Source organism: Hyla sarda, chromosome 11, assembly GCF_029499605.1.
Source record: "Hyla sarda isolate aHylSar1 chromosome 11, aHylSar1.hap1, whole genome shotgun sequence".
Taxonomy (NCBI): Eukaryota; Metazoa; Chordata; class Amphibia; order Anura; family Hylidae; genus Hyla; species Hyla sarda.
The window spans coordinates 91885117-91899668 of NC_079199.1; the positions used below are offsets into that span (position 1 = coordinate 91885117).

The window sequence follows — 14552 nt, forward strand, 5'->3', positions numbered from 1 at the left end:
GAGTAGGAGAAAATCACCATAGTAAACATATGCTGCTCTGGACAGAGATGTCAGCAGAGAGCACTGTGGTCGTGATGTCAGCAGAGAGCACTGTGTTCCAAAAAGAAAATAATTTCCTCTGTAGTATTCAGCAGCTAATATGTACTGGAAGGATTAAGATTTTTTTTTAATAGGAGTCATTTACAAATCTGTTTAACTTTCTGGCACCAGTTGATTAAAATAAAAAAAAAGTTTTCCACCGGAGTACCCCTTTAACAAGCAGCCAGGTGAACCTAAGAAAGTGGCCAATGAAGGTGCATTTCACAAAATTGTATATATATATTTTTTAAAGCTGGTGTGACACATGCCAGGGTATGTAAAGCCAATGGGGAAGGTAAGGAAGGTCATGTCTATACTCAATAAATAATGACATTGGGCCAGAATGCATTGTCACCCTTTGGTTATGCACTAGTACTCAGTCTCTGTATAAAGTATATAGAAAAAAGAGTTAACAGTTACAATAGGCCAAAGGGGACTAATAACAATTACATATAGTTAGATCTCTAGTCTCCCAGAAGAATAACAACATTGAAAACTCCTGGGAGCTTCTGTATAAAATGATGTATAAATAGTCAGTGTACTAGAGCCCGATCTCTGCTATACAGCTTCAACAATACGTGCGGAATGTGCACAGATCGGTATGTATAGGAGCAAAGAAGGAAAAAACAACAACAATGTTTTCTTCTGTATTTATTTATATTGGATAACAAAACTGGGCAGTATTAAAAAATAATAAAGATAGAATAACTGCAGTAAAGGAAATGCTGTAGTAAAGCTGCTGCTTCTACTTAAAGGGGTACTTTGGTGGAATTTTTTATTTTTTTTTCCAAATCAACTGGTACCAGAAAGTTAAATGGATTTGTAAATTAATATGCCAAATTCCAAGATAGAAATGTAGGGAAAGCACACATAGAGACCTAAATCACCTAATGATGCGTATAGTTAAGTTCTCGGCTACCTCCGATAGGAGTCTCCTGCGGGAAGAAAAAAAATCTTAATCTTTCTAGTACTAATTAGTTGCCAAATACTACAGAGGAAAAAAAATGTGTTTCTTTTTGGAGCACAGTGCTCTCTGCTGACATCTCTGTCTGTTTTAGGAACTGTCCAGAGCAGCATAGGTTTGCTATGGGGATTTTCTCCTACTCTGGACAGTTCTTAAAATGGACAGAGATGTCAGCAGAGAGCTCTGGGTTTCAAAAAGAAAAGAATTTCCTCTGTAGTAATCAGCAGCTAATAAGTACCGGAAGAATTAAGATTTTTTTAATAGAAGTAATTTAGAAAATCTGTTAAACTTTCTGGCACCAGTTGACTTAAAAAAATATGTACGAATACCCCTTTAAGTTGCTTCTCTAGTCATTTACTTAAGTTGTTTCCATTCTTGACCAAAGCAGTGGAGAGACTGTTCTTGTACCATACACATTACTAACACATGTTCACAAAGTTGACCCCTTCTCTTTATTCTGTAGGTCCATACGATTAAAATGATACCCTACTTATATAGGTTGGATATTGTCGTACTTCTGAAAAAAATCATAACTACATGCAGGAAAATTTATACATTTAAAATTGTCATCTTCTGACCCCTATAACTTTTGTATTTTTCTGCGTATGGGGCGGTATGAGGGCTAATTTTTTGCTCCATGATCTGAAGTTTTAAGTGGTACCCATCTTGTATTGATCGGACTTTTTAATCGCTTTTTATTAATTTTTTTTCTTGATATATAAAGTAACCAAAAATACTCTATTTTGGAATTTTTTGGCGCGTACGCCATTGACTGTGCGGTTTAATTAAAAATATATTTTTATAATTTGGACCTTTCCACACGTGGTGATACCACATGTTTATTTTAATTTTAATTTACACCGTTTTTTTTTTTTTTTTATGGGAAAAGGGGGGTGATTCAAACTTTTATTAGGGAAGGGGTTAAATGATCTTTATAACCTTTTTTTTCACTTTTTTTTTTTTTTTTTTGCAATGTTATAGCTCCCATAGGGACCTATAACACTGCACACACTGATCATTGTTATCCCATAGGGACCTATAACACTGCACACACTGATCTTTTACACTGTTCAATGGTTTCTCATAGGAAACCAGTGATCGATGATTCTGCCGCTTGACTGCTCATGCCTGGATCTCAGGCACTGAGCAGTCATTCGGCGATCGGACACCAGGAGACAAGGTAGGGACCCTCCGGCTGTCCTACAGCTGTTCGGGATGCCGTGATTTTACGGCAGCAATCCCGAACAGCCCGAATAGTAATACCTAACAGATCCTCTGATCTTAATTATTAGTCATTCACTTAGCCATGAATATGCTGAACACCTGGTCGCTCCCCTAAGTCAGTGTTTCCTAACCAGGGTGCCTCCAGCTGTTACAAAACTACAACTCCCAGCATGCTTGGACAGCCTTTGATGGGAAACACGCTGCATATTCTGCATGCACACATAGGGCTACCGGTGGCGTGTGTGTGCGCGCAGAGGTTTGGGGGTAGGGTCATTGCACCAACGTAACTGACACTCGGGCCTGCCCCAAAATCCGAATAGGGTGCTGATAGACGAACCCATAGAATATTTACCTTTTGCACAGCGGATTTTGCACAGCATGAAATACGCTACGTTTACGTTACGTGGGACCCTTCCCTAAAGGGATTCTTTTTAAAGTTGTCTCAACAAAACAACAATCGATCCCATATTTTTAGAGCACATGATCATTACCAGGGCAGGTCGTGTGTCATGTCCTTTTGGTAGCTACTGGCCACCTAGCACAAACTGATCCTACTCCAACATTTTAAAGGGGGATTCTGGGCAAAAACATCTTATCCCCTATCCTAAGGATAAGGAATAAGATGTCTGATTACGGGGAGGCCCACCGCTGGGACCCCCGCGATCTCTCTGCAGCACCCGCATTCTATGCGGGGGCTTTGTCTCCAGTTTCGGAAAGCTCCAGTGTTTCCGGGACTGAGGACGTGACGTCACACCACGCACCCTCCATTCATGTCTATGGGATGGGGCGTGACGGCCATCACGCCCCCTCCCATAGACATGAATGGAGGGGGCATGGCATCACGTCCCCAGTCCCGAAAACCCGGAGCTTTCCGAAACTGGAGACGCAGCCCCCGCATAGAATGCGGGAGCTGCAAGGAGATCGCGGGGGGTCCCAGCAGTGGGCCCCCTGCAATCAGACATCTTATCCCCTATCCTATGGATAGGGGATAAGATGTTTTTGGCCGGAATACCCCTTCAACAAAATTCAAATGTTTTGTATATTTTTTATGTTTAGTGTTCTTCAATAAGATCAAGACTGAAGATGAACATCGACAATCACAGCCATCACAGCACGGATTTGCTTCTTTGGTTTTCGAATGCTCCCAACCTCCAAAAACCACTTTTCGTCGTGTTCCTCCTCATATATCTTTTCACTGTCGTTGGAAACTTTCTCATCATAATGGTCACCTGCATCAGCCGCGAACTGCACAATCCCATGTATTACTTTATCGGTAACCTGTCATTCCTTGATATATCGTACTCCTCCGTAACTCAACCTCAACTTCTTTCCCTACTCGTCGCGGGTCCAAGAGTCATCTCATTCCAAGCTTGTATTACACAACTTTATGTTTTTATGTCTTTAGCTTGTACTGAATTTCTTTCCTTGACAGCCATGTCTTATGACCGGTATGTGGCCATTTGCAAGCCATTACATTATTCCACTTTAATGAACAAAAAGGTGTTTTCACAGTTGGCAGCAACTTCATGGGTGGTGGGATTTCTGGATCCCTTAGCGCACACAGTGGTCATATCTAAACTTCCTTTCTGTAGACCACGTGTCCTCAATCATTTTTACTGTGATTTGTCAGCTTTATTAAATTTATCCTGCGTTGATAAGTTTTTTATTGAAATTATGACTTATGTTGTTGGCTCGGTAGTAGCACTTCCGGCCTTTTTACTTACTCTGATCTCATACGTTTTCATCATATCTAGTATCCTTCAAATTACTTCTTCTGCTGGAAGACAGAAGGCCTTTTCCACATGTGCGTCCCACTTAACTGTTGTCATCCTGTTTTACGGGACTGTACTAGTCATGCATATGAGACCTTCATCCCAGAATTTGCTTGCTCAGGACAAATACTTGTCTGTGTTATACACTGCCATCATTCCAATGCTAAACCCTCTCATCTATAGCCTGAGGAACAAAGACGTAAAAAAAGCTTTGCTAAAAATTACAACTGGCAAAAAAAATTAGGTAAAGACCTGTAAACAAAAGTATACAAATTGGGGATTGTCATCATAATCATACTGACCCGTAATATAGAGATGTGATTTATACCGCACACTAAACCAAATTAAAAATATATATACAGTCGTGGCAGTAAATGTTGGCAACCCTGAAATTTTTCAAGAAAATGAAGTATTTCTCCCAGAAAAGGATTGCAGTAACACATGTTTTGCTATACACATGTTTATTCCCTTTGTGTGTATTGAAACTAAACCAAAAAAGGGAGGAAAAAAGCAAATTGGACATAATGTCACCAAACTCCAAAAATTGCCAGGACAAAATTATTGGCACCCTTAACTTAATATTTGGTTGCACACCCTTTGGAAAAAGGAAATTAACCCCTTAAGGACCAGGCCATTTTACACCTTAAGGACCAGAGCGTTTTTTGCAAATCTGACCACTGACACTTTAAACATTAATAACTCTGGAATGCTTTTAGTTATCATTCTGATTCCGAGATCGTTTTTTCGTGACATATTCTACTTTAACTTAGTGGTAAAATTTTATGGTAACTTGCATCCTTTCTTGGTGAAAAATCCCCAAATTTGATGAAAAAAATGAAAATTTTGCATTTTTCTAACTTTGAAGCTCTCTGCTTGTAAGGAAAATGGATATTCAAAATATATATTTTTTAGGTTCACATATACAATATGTCTACTTTATGTTTGCATCATAAAATTTATGAGTTTTTACTTTTGGAAGACACCAGAGGGCTTCAAAGTTCAGCAGCAATTTTGAAATTTTTCACAAAATTTTCAAACTCACTATTTTTCAGGGACCAGTTCAGTTTTGAAGTGGATTTGAAGGGTCTTCATATTAGAAATACCCCATAAAAGACCCCATTATAAAAACTGCACCCCCCCAAAGTATTCAAAATGACATTCAGTAAGTGTATTAACCCTTTAGGTGTTTCACAGGAATAGCAGGAAAGTGAAGGAGAAAATTCAAAATCTTCATTTTTTACACTTGCATGTTCTTGTAGACCCAATTTTAGAATTTTTGCAAGGGGTAAAAAGGAGAAAATTTTTTACTTGTATTTGAAACCCAATTTCTCTTGAGTAAGCACATACCTCATATGTCTATGTAAAGTGTTCGGCGGGCGCAGTAGAGGGCTCAGAAGGGAAGGAGCGACAAATGTTTTTTTGGGGGGATGTCACCTTTAGGAAGCCCCTATGGTGCCAGGACAGCAAAAAAAAAACACATGGCATACCATTTTGGAAACTAGACCCCTCAGGGAAGGTAACAAGGGGTAAAGTGAACCTTAATACCCCACAGGTAATTCACGACTTTTGAATATGTAAAAAAAAAAATATATTTTTTTTTACCTAAAATGCTTGGTTTCCCAAAAATTTTACATTTTTAAAAAGGGTAATAGCAGAAAATACCCCCCAAAATTTGAAGCCCAATTTCTCCCCATACAGAAAACACCCCATATGGGGGTGAAAAGTGCTCTGCTGGTGCACTACAGGTCTCAGAAGAGAAGGAGTCACATTTGGCTTTTTGAAAGCAAATTTTTCTCTGGGGGCATGCCGCATTTAGGAAGCCCCTATGGTGCCAGAACAGCAAAAAAAAAAACACATGGCATACCATTTTGGAAACTAGACCCCTCAGGGAACATAACAAGGGGTAATGTGAACCTAAATACCCTACAGGTGTTTCACGACTTTTGTATATGTAAAAAAATGTTGTTTTTTTAACCTAAAATGCTTGTTTTCCCAAAAATTTTACATTTTTAAAAAGGGTAATAGTTGAAAATACCCCCCAAAATTTGTAACACAATTTCTCCCGAGTACGGCGATACCCCATATGTGACCCTTAACTGTTGCCTTGAAATACGACAGGGCTCCAAAGTGAGAGCACCATGCGCATTTGAGGCCTAAATTAGGGACTTGCATAGGGGTGGACATAGGGGTATTCTACGCCAGTGATTCCCAAACAGGGTGCCTCCAGCTGTTGTAAAACTCCCAGCATACCTGGACAGTCAGTGGCTATCTGGCAATACTGGGAGTAGTTGTTTTGCAACAGCTGGAGGCTCCGTTTTGGAAACAGTGGCGTACCAGACGTTTTTCATTTTTATTGGGGAGGGAGGCTGTGTATGTGTATATGTAGTGTTTTTTACTTTTTATTTTATTTTGTGTTAAATAATTTGCCACAGCTCAAACTTGCAGCCGGATACTTACTGTAATCCTCTGCCCATGTGAGTGTACCCTGTACGTTCACATTGGGGGGGGAGAAACATCCAGCTGTTGCAAAACTACAACTCCCAGCATGTACGGTCTATCAGTGCATGCTGGGAGTTGTAGTTTTGCAACCGCTGCAGGCTCCATTTTGGAAACAGTGGCGTACCAGACGTTTTTCATTTTTATTGGGGAGGGGAGGGGGGCTGTGTAGGGGTATGTGTATATGTAGTGTTTTTAACTTTTTATTTTATTTTGTGTTAGTGTAGTGTAGTTTTTTTAGGGTACAGTCGCATGGGCGGGGGTTCACAGTAGTTTCTCGCTGGCAGTTTGAGCTGCGGCAGAAAATTTGCCGCAGCTCAAACTTGCAGCCGGATACTTACTGTAAACCTCCGCCCATGTGAGTGTACCCTGTACATTCACATTGGGGGGGGGAGAAACATCCAGCTGTTGCAAAACTACAACTCCCAGCATGTACGGTCTATCAGTGCATGCTGGGAGTTGTAGTTTTGCAACAGCTGGAGGCACACTGGTTGTGAAACACCGAGTTTGGTAACAAACTCAGTGTTTTGCAACCAGTGTGCCTTCAGCTGTTGCAAAAGCTACAACCTCCAGCATGTACGGACAGCGGAAGGGCATGCTGGGTCTTGTAGTTATGCAACAACGGGAGGCATACTACTTTGGCTAGGGATGCTGGGGATTGTAATCATGCAACTGCTGGAGACACACTGGTTTGCTACTTAACTCAGTGTGCCTTCAGCTGTTGCAAAACTACAACTCTCAGGAGTCACCGACAGCCAACGGGCATGCTGGGAGTTGTAGTTATGCAACCAGCAGATGCACCACTACAACTCCCAGCATGCACTTTAGCTGATTGTGCAAGCTGGGAGTTGTAGTTATACAACAGCTGAAGGTACACTTTTACATAGAAAAAATGTGCCTCCAGCTGTTGCAAAACTATAAGTCCCAGCATGCCCATAAGGGAATGCTGGGAGTTGTGGTGGTCTGCCTCCTGCTGTTGCATAACTACAGCTCCCAGCATGCCCTTTTTGCATGCTGGGAGCTGTTGCTAAGCAACAGCAGGAGGCTGTTACTCACCTCCTACTGCTGCTGCTGCTCCACGCCGCGCAGGTCAGTCCCTCGTCGCCGCCACCGCTGCTCCTGGGGCCCCGATCCCAACAGGGACGCCGGGGATCGGGGTCCCCAGCACCCGGGGTCTTCTTCCCGCTCACGTCCTCCGGAAGAGGGGCGGAGCGGGTTGCGGGAGTGACACCCGCAGCAGGCGCCCTGATTGGTCGGCCGGGCCGACGAATCAGGGCAATCGTGAGGTGGCACCAGTGCCACCTCACCCCTGCTGGCTATGGCTGTTCGGGGCCGTCTCTGACGGCCCTGATCAGCCAATAATTCCGGGTCACCGGGTCACTGGAGACCCGATTGACCCGGAATCCGCCGCAGATTGCTGGACTGAATTGTCCAGCGATCTGCGGCCATCGCCGACATGGGGGGGCATAATGACCCCCCTGGGCGATATGCCCCGATGCCTGCTGAATGATTTCAGCAGGCATCGGGCACCGGCTCCGCTCCAGATGGCTGCGGGGGCCGGTAAAACACATGACGTTCTCATACGTCATGTGTCCTTAAGGACTCGGAAATGGAGACGTATGAGAACGTCATGTGTCCTTAAGGGGTTAAACATCTTGTTAATTGAGCTTCAAAGGGGTACTCCACCTCTAGACATCGTATTCCCTATTCAAAGGATAGGGGATAAGATCTCTAATGGTGGGGTCCAGCCTGAGGGACCCCCGCAATTTCTATTCAGCACCCAGCGTTCATTTAGAATGCTGGGTGCTGGCGGCAGGCGGTGTGATGTCATGACCCCCCCCCCCTCGTGCCCCCTTAATGCAAGTCTATAGACTTGCATTAAGGGGGCAGGGCATGTTCATGACCACGCCTCTTGTGAAGTCACGCCACCGGCTCCAAGCGATCGGAAACAAAATGTTCCAAACGCTGGGGCAGCGGAATACCCCTTTAACTTGCATTTTTTCACTTTTATGTGAGTTCCAGCGTTTAACACCTTAAAAGAATCAATCAATCAATAATGAACTAATCAATAATTAAACCAATGACACTTCAGGAAATGCAATAACTAAGTGACATCTGCTACTACTCTTCATGTCGGCAATATGACTTTCTCACCAGACAAATAATTTCTTCAGAAGACTGGGAAAGCTGGATAAGTACTGTGAGCCTTGCACTCTGTCCTGTCGGCCACCCAGTTTTTCCAGTCTCCTGAAGAAAATATCTGTTTGGTAAAGCAGCCATATTGGAGCTCTTCAGGAGATTGGGAAAGCCCGGTAGGATACATACTCGTGCCACCCAGCTTTCCCAGTCTCCTGTAGCCCCAGCAGTGACAGGTTCCCTGCACTCCTCATTGCAGCAGCACTGCCATACCCCTAAACTGATGTCTTCTCCCCCCCCCCCTCCCCTTCTCTCTGCCATGCAATTAATCTGGATTTGTAGTTATACATTTTTATAGTAGTCTGGCGTGGATAAGTATACCGATAGAGTTGAAGCAACATTGTGTGACTATTGGCAACTGCATGTGGGCGTGGTTTGACTAGTAGTCACAACAAAGTACATGGTCAGGCAACATGGCCCATCCCATTGAAGCAAAAGGAAAGTTATCAGGCTGCATTGTCAGATGCTTTGAAGGAAATCTGTCAGCTCTATATCATGCTCGAAGCTGCAGAATTGGGCAGAAAGTTGATGGGCAGATAAAACAAATGACACCCGCCTCTTAGCTGTTGTCTGTTCTCAAATTGTGACATTATGTTTTTCTTTCAAACTCATGTGTCATAAAGGCAGTGCTAAGTTTCAGCATGCACACTTTCTCCCTCCCCCACCCTCCCTGCTTTACTTCCAGCACTGAGCTTTGTTCATCAATCACTGAGGGCAGGGAGGGGTGGGGGAGGGAGGAATCATGCATGCTGCAGCTTGCTCAACACTTTTTTGACACTTAGGCTCTAAGCATGATATAGAGATGACAGATTCCCTTTAACCCCTTAAGGACTCAGGGCATACAGGTACGCCCTCGTCCCCTGGTACTTAAGGATGTGTGGCGTACCTGCTGTGCGCAGTTAGTATCGGCTACCATCAGTAGCCAGACACTCACTGCTTATGGCGAGCATCTGTAAACCATCTCTACATTATTATTAATGGAGCGGTGAGTCCTGCATTCATGCTTCCACACTATTCATTCTCTATGGGAGCTGCCGTAGGGGTGCATGGCTAAGAGGGAATTGCCACTCCCCCGCACTTGCAATGCAAAAAACACTGACAAATAGCCAGCACAACAACCAGACACGTTAGCTGCATGCCACCATGGCAAATATAAAATACACAAAAAGAAGGTTGCAGCAGCAGATATATCTTCTCACAGAAGTAAAATTAAAGGGGTACTCCACTAGAAATTATTTTTTTTTAAATCAACAGATTTATAAATTACTTATATTTAAAAATCTTAATCCTTCCGGTACTTATCAGCTGCTGAATGCTCCACAGGAAGTTTTTTTTTCTTTTTGAATTTCCTTTCTGTCTGACCACAGTGCTCTCTGCTGATACCTCTGTCCATTTTTGGAACTGTCCAGAGGAGGATAGGTTTGCTATGGGGTTTTTCTCCCACTCTGGACAGTTCCTAAAATGGACAGAGGTGTCAGCAGAGAGCACTGTGGTCAGACAGAAAGGAAATTCAAAAAGAAAAGAACTTCCTGTGAACCATATAGCAGCTAATGAGTACTGGAAGGGTTAAGATTTTAAAATAGAATTCATTTACAAATCTGTTTAACTTTCTGGCACCAGTTGATTTAAAAAAAAAAAAAAATGTTTTCCAGTGGAGGACCCCTTTAAGGTTCTTAGTAATGCAACCCTCTCTATCCACATGGAGGTTTTAAAACTGATAGCGGATCCTGCATACACCCAGTCAGAGGCTTTATGCCTAAAAGAGGTGAGCAGAGTGAGCGAGTTAGGTTCCCATTGAAAGTGAGGGCACATCCCAGGGGTGAATTAGGGAGACATTTTTTTTTTTTTTTTTTTTGGGGGGGGGGCACATATATTTTTATAAACCTTAGCAGTCACCCACTAATAGTCATACAAGGTACTGATAAGTGCAGGACATCCTGCGCCCACATGTGATGCCTCGCTTGGGCCCCTACTGGCATTTTTCAGCAAAATAATGCTCTCTCACACACAGAAGGGTTTCTCAACAATGTATCCACCATATTGCCCCACTATCTTGTCCGGTGCATTGCCGTGGAATGAGATTTGCCATAGAATGAGATGGTCCGCCTCCATCACATCCTATTGGCTCTCTCTTGTCACGTGACATATTTAAACGTCACGCATCGATGCGCACAGTAGTGTCAGTTTGGCTATCACAGGGAGAGGATCTCCTCACCCTGTGATAGCTGAAGCTGCACGGAGCTCTCATGGCTTCTGTGGCCCGACAGAAGTTCACACGTACGCAGCTCATACGGCTGCCTCATATACACTTACTCTATTATTACATCCACAGCGCTATCGGGATCCCTATGCCCGATGGCGCTGTCATCAGTGTGCGTCCCCGCGAGCGCCCCACGCCCGCAGCTCCACTCCCCGTCCCCCGCAGCTGTACTCCCCGTCCCCCGCAGCTCTACTCCCCATCCCCCGCAGCTCTACTCCCCGTCGCCCGTAGCTCTACTCCCCGTCCCCCGCAGCTCTACTCCCCGTCCCCCGCAGCTCTACTCCCCGTCGCGCGTAGCTCTACTCCCCGTCCCCCGCAGCTCTACTCCCCATCCCCCGTAGGTCTATTCCCAGTCCCCTATTAACGCTCAGGGAGCGATCAACAGCGCTATGGGGATTCCTATGCCCGATGCCGCTGTCATCAGTGTGCGTCCCCGCGAGCGCCCCACGCCCGCAGCTGTACTCCCCGTTCGTTAACGCTCAGGGAGCGGGGAACAGAAAATAGAGCATCGGGCGCAGGTAAAGTAGTACTGCGCATGCGCAGCACTACGCGAATAACTTAACCTGCGCCCGATGCTCTACTTTCTGTTCCCCGCTCCCTGAGCGTTAACGGGACGGGGAGTACAGCTGCGGGCGTGGGCCGCTCGGGGGGAGGCACACTGATGACAGCGGCATCGGGATCCCGATAGCGCTGTGGATCAACAGTAAATGTATATGAGGCAGCCGTATGAGCTGCGTACGTGTGAACTTCTGTCGGGCCACAGAGGCCATGAGAGCTCCGTGCAGCTTCAGCTATCACAGGGAGAGGAGATCCTCTCCCTGTCATAGCCAAACCGACACTGCTGTGCGCATCGATGCGTGTCGTTTAAATATGTCACGTGACAAGAGAGAGCCAATAGGATGTGATGGAGGCGGACCATCTCATTCTATGGCAAATCTCATTCCACGGCAATGCACCGGCATAGTCACCAGATTTATCAATAATCGACCATTTATGGGACAAGCTGGGACACATTGGAAACCTGAGTGTGTAAGATCTATAGGCCCAGCTATAAGTGCTATGTGTGAGCAAATGTGCTGCAGGGTGCCATAAGGAACCTGTAACCCTTCATGCCCCACTGTATCTCCTCTTGTATCCAGGCTAGAGATAGCCCGAAGAAAATGCCACAAAAACAGCCTTTCCTTTCATTCAGCATGTGGCAATTTATTTCACTATGGAAATTTCGTGGCATATCTATTAAAGGGGTACTCCGGTGCTAAGACATCTTATCCCCTATCCAGAGGATAGGGGATAAGATGACTGATCGCGGGGGTCCCGCCGCTGGAGACCCCCATGATCTTGCACACAGCACCCCGTCCACAATCAGTCCCTGGAGCATGTTCGCTCCGGGTATGATTACTGGCGATCGCAGGGCTAGAGCATTGTGATGTCACGGCTCCGCCCCCGTATGACGTCACGCTCCGTCCCCTCAATGCAAGCCTATGGGAGGGGGCGTGACAGCTGTCATGCCCCCTCCCATAGGCTTGCATTGAGGGGGCGGAGCGTGACGTCACACGGGGGCGGAGCCGTGATGTCACAATGCTCCGGCCCCGTGATCGCCAGCCAGAGCATTCCACTCTGGTGGAAAAAAAATCACATCAACTGGCTCCAGAAAGTTATGCAGATTTGTAAATTACTTCTATTAAAAACTCTTAATTAATTCCAGTACAGCTGCTGTATACTACAGAGGAAGTTGTGTAGTTCATTCCAGTCTGACCACAGTGCTCTCTGCTGACACCTCTGTCTGTGTCGGGAACTGTCCAGAGTAGGATCAAATCCCCATAGCAAACCTTTCCTGCTCTGGACACTTCCTGAAATGGACAGAGGTGTAAGGAGAGAGCACTGTGGTCAGACTGAAAATAAATTCAAAAAGAAAAGAACTTCCTGTGGAGCATAGAGCAGCTGGAAGGTACTGGAAGGATTGCAATGTTTACATTGTATTGACCTAAAGAATAAAGAAGACCATGTCATGTTTTAACATAAAGTGTACTGTGTAAAAACATAACCCCCCGCAAGTTGCAAAATTGTGGTTTTCTTTTTAATCCCCCCTACATACACACAGACAAATAATAAAAAAAATGTTGTTTTGCCATACATGTTTTTTATGGTAAAATAAATTATGTCATTGCAAAGTTCAATTGGTCATGCAAAAACAAGCTATATGGATCTCTTAGGATGCATGCACACCATATTTTCACTGTTCGGTTGCCGGATTCGGCTGGGGGAGGGAAAAACCGTGCGCTTCCGTACCTCAGCCGGACCGGCACTGAAATCCATTGACTTTAATGAGCCGACCGGAGTCACCGTTTTACTCCGGTTACGGGTAAAAAATTAGCCGACCAAAGTAAAATGGTGACTCCGGTCGACTCATTAAAGTCAATGGATTTCAGCGCCGGTCCAGCTGGGGTACGGGAGCGCACGGTTTTCCCCTCCCCCAGCCAGGTCCAGCACCCATACAATGAAAATATGGTGTGCATGCACCCTTAGAAGGCGAGGAAGAAAAACACAAAAATCTAAATTGCCTGTGTAAGTGAAAGGTTTAACCCCTTAAGGACATGCATTGTAAATGTACGGTGCTGCAGCGATGTACTTTGCGCACAACACCGTACATTTACGGCCAGGCTATGAAGCGAGCGCAGGAGCTACGCTCACTTCATGCACTGCGGGTCCCAGCGGCTGTCAGCAGCTTTGGACCCACTGGTAATGGTGGACATCAGCGATCGCACTGATATAAGCCATTAACCCCTCAGATGCCGTGATCAATACAGATCATGGCATCTGCGGCACTTATAATGGCCGATCTGATAGCCCGCCACACTGCCGCGGGATCAGATCAGCCAAGATGGCGGCCAGAGGTCCCTTCACCTGCCTCTGCCGCTCTCCCATTGTTTTCTGATCTGCCTTCTAGCAGACCAGAGCAGAAGATCGCTGATTACATGGATCAGTGCTATGCCTATGCATAGCACTGATCAGTATTGGCAATCTAATGATTGCTATGGATAGTCCCCTATGGGGAATAAAAAAGTTTTAAATAAATGTAAAAAAAGAGTTTAAAAAAAAGTGACAAAAATTTGAAAAAGCCCCTCCCCCTTTAAATATTTAAATCATCCCTTCCCCCATTTTAATAAAAAAAAAGCGTAAAAAACATAAAGAATAAACACATTTGATATCACCACATGCGTAAATGTCCGAACTATAAAACTATAATGTTAATGACCCCATACGGTGAACGGCGTAAACGTAAACATTTTTTTTTTAAAGTCCAAAATTTCTGCTTTTTGTTCACATCCCATTGCAATTTTTTTTTATGAAAATCAATCAAAAAATCACATATAAGCAAAAGTGGTACAAAAAAGAAAACTACAGAATACCTGGAAAAATTAGAAAGTTATAGGTGGTCACAATAGGGCAATTTTAAACGTACTGATTTTGTTAAAAAAAAGTTTGAGATTTTTTTTAAAGTAATTCAATAATGGAAAAGTATGTAACCATGGGTATCATTTCAATTATTATTACCCAGAGA

General features: G+C 44.4%; 2 protein-coding genes across 2 annotated transcripts in view; both read left to right on the forward strand.

The window, feature by feature from the left end:
• The window catches only part of LOC130295322 (olfactory receptor 8H1-like), a 74663-nt gene that overhangs the window by 30949 nt on the left and 29162 nt on the right, over nucleotides 1–14552 (forward strand). The gene's annotated exons all lie outside the window — the stretch shown is intronic.
• On the forward strand, nucleotides 3350–4282 carry LOC130294945 (olfactory receptor 6F1-like). The gene has a single exon (XM_056545101.1). The coding sequence runs from the start codon at nucleotides 3350–3352 to the stop codon at nucleotides 4280–4282; it is 933 nt and encodes a 310-aa protein (XP_056401076.1).

Coding starts and splice junctions, on each gene's coding strand:
- LOC130294945 (XM_056545101.1), top strand. CDS start 3,350: ATGAACATCGACAATCACAGCCATCACAGCACGGATTTGCTTCTTTGG.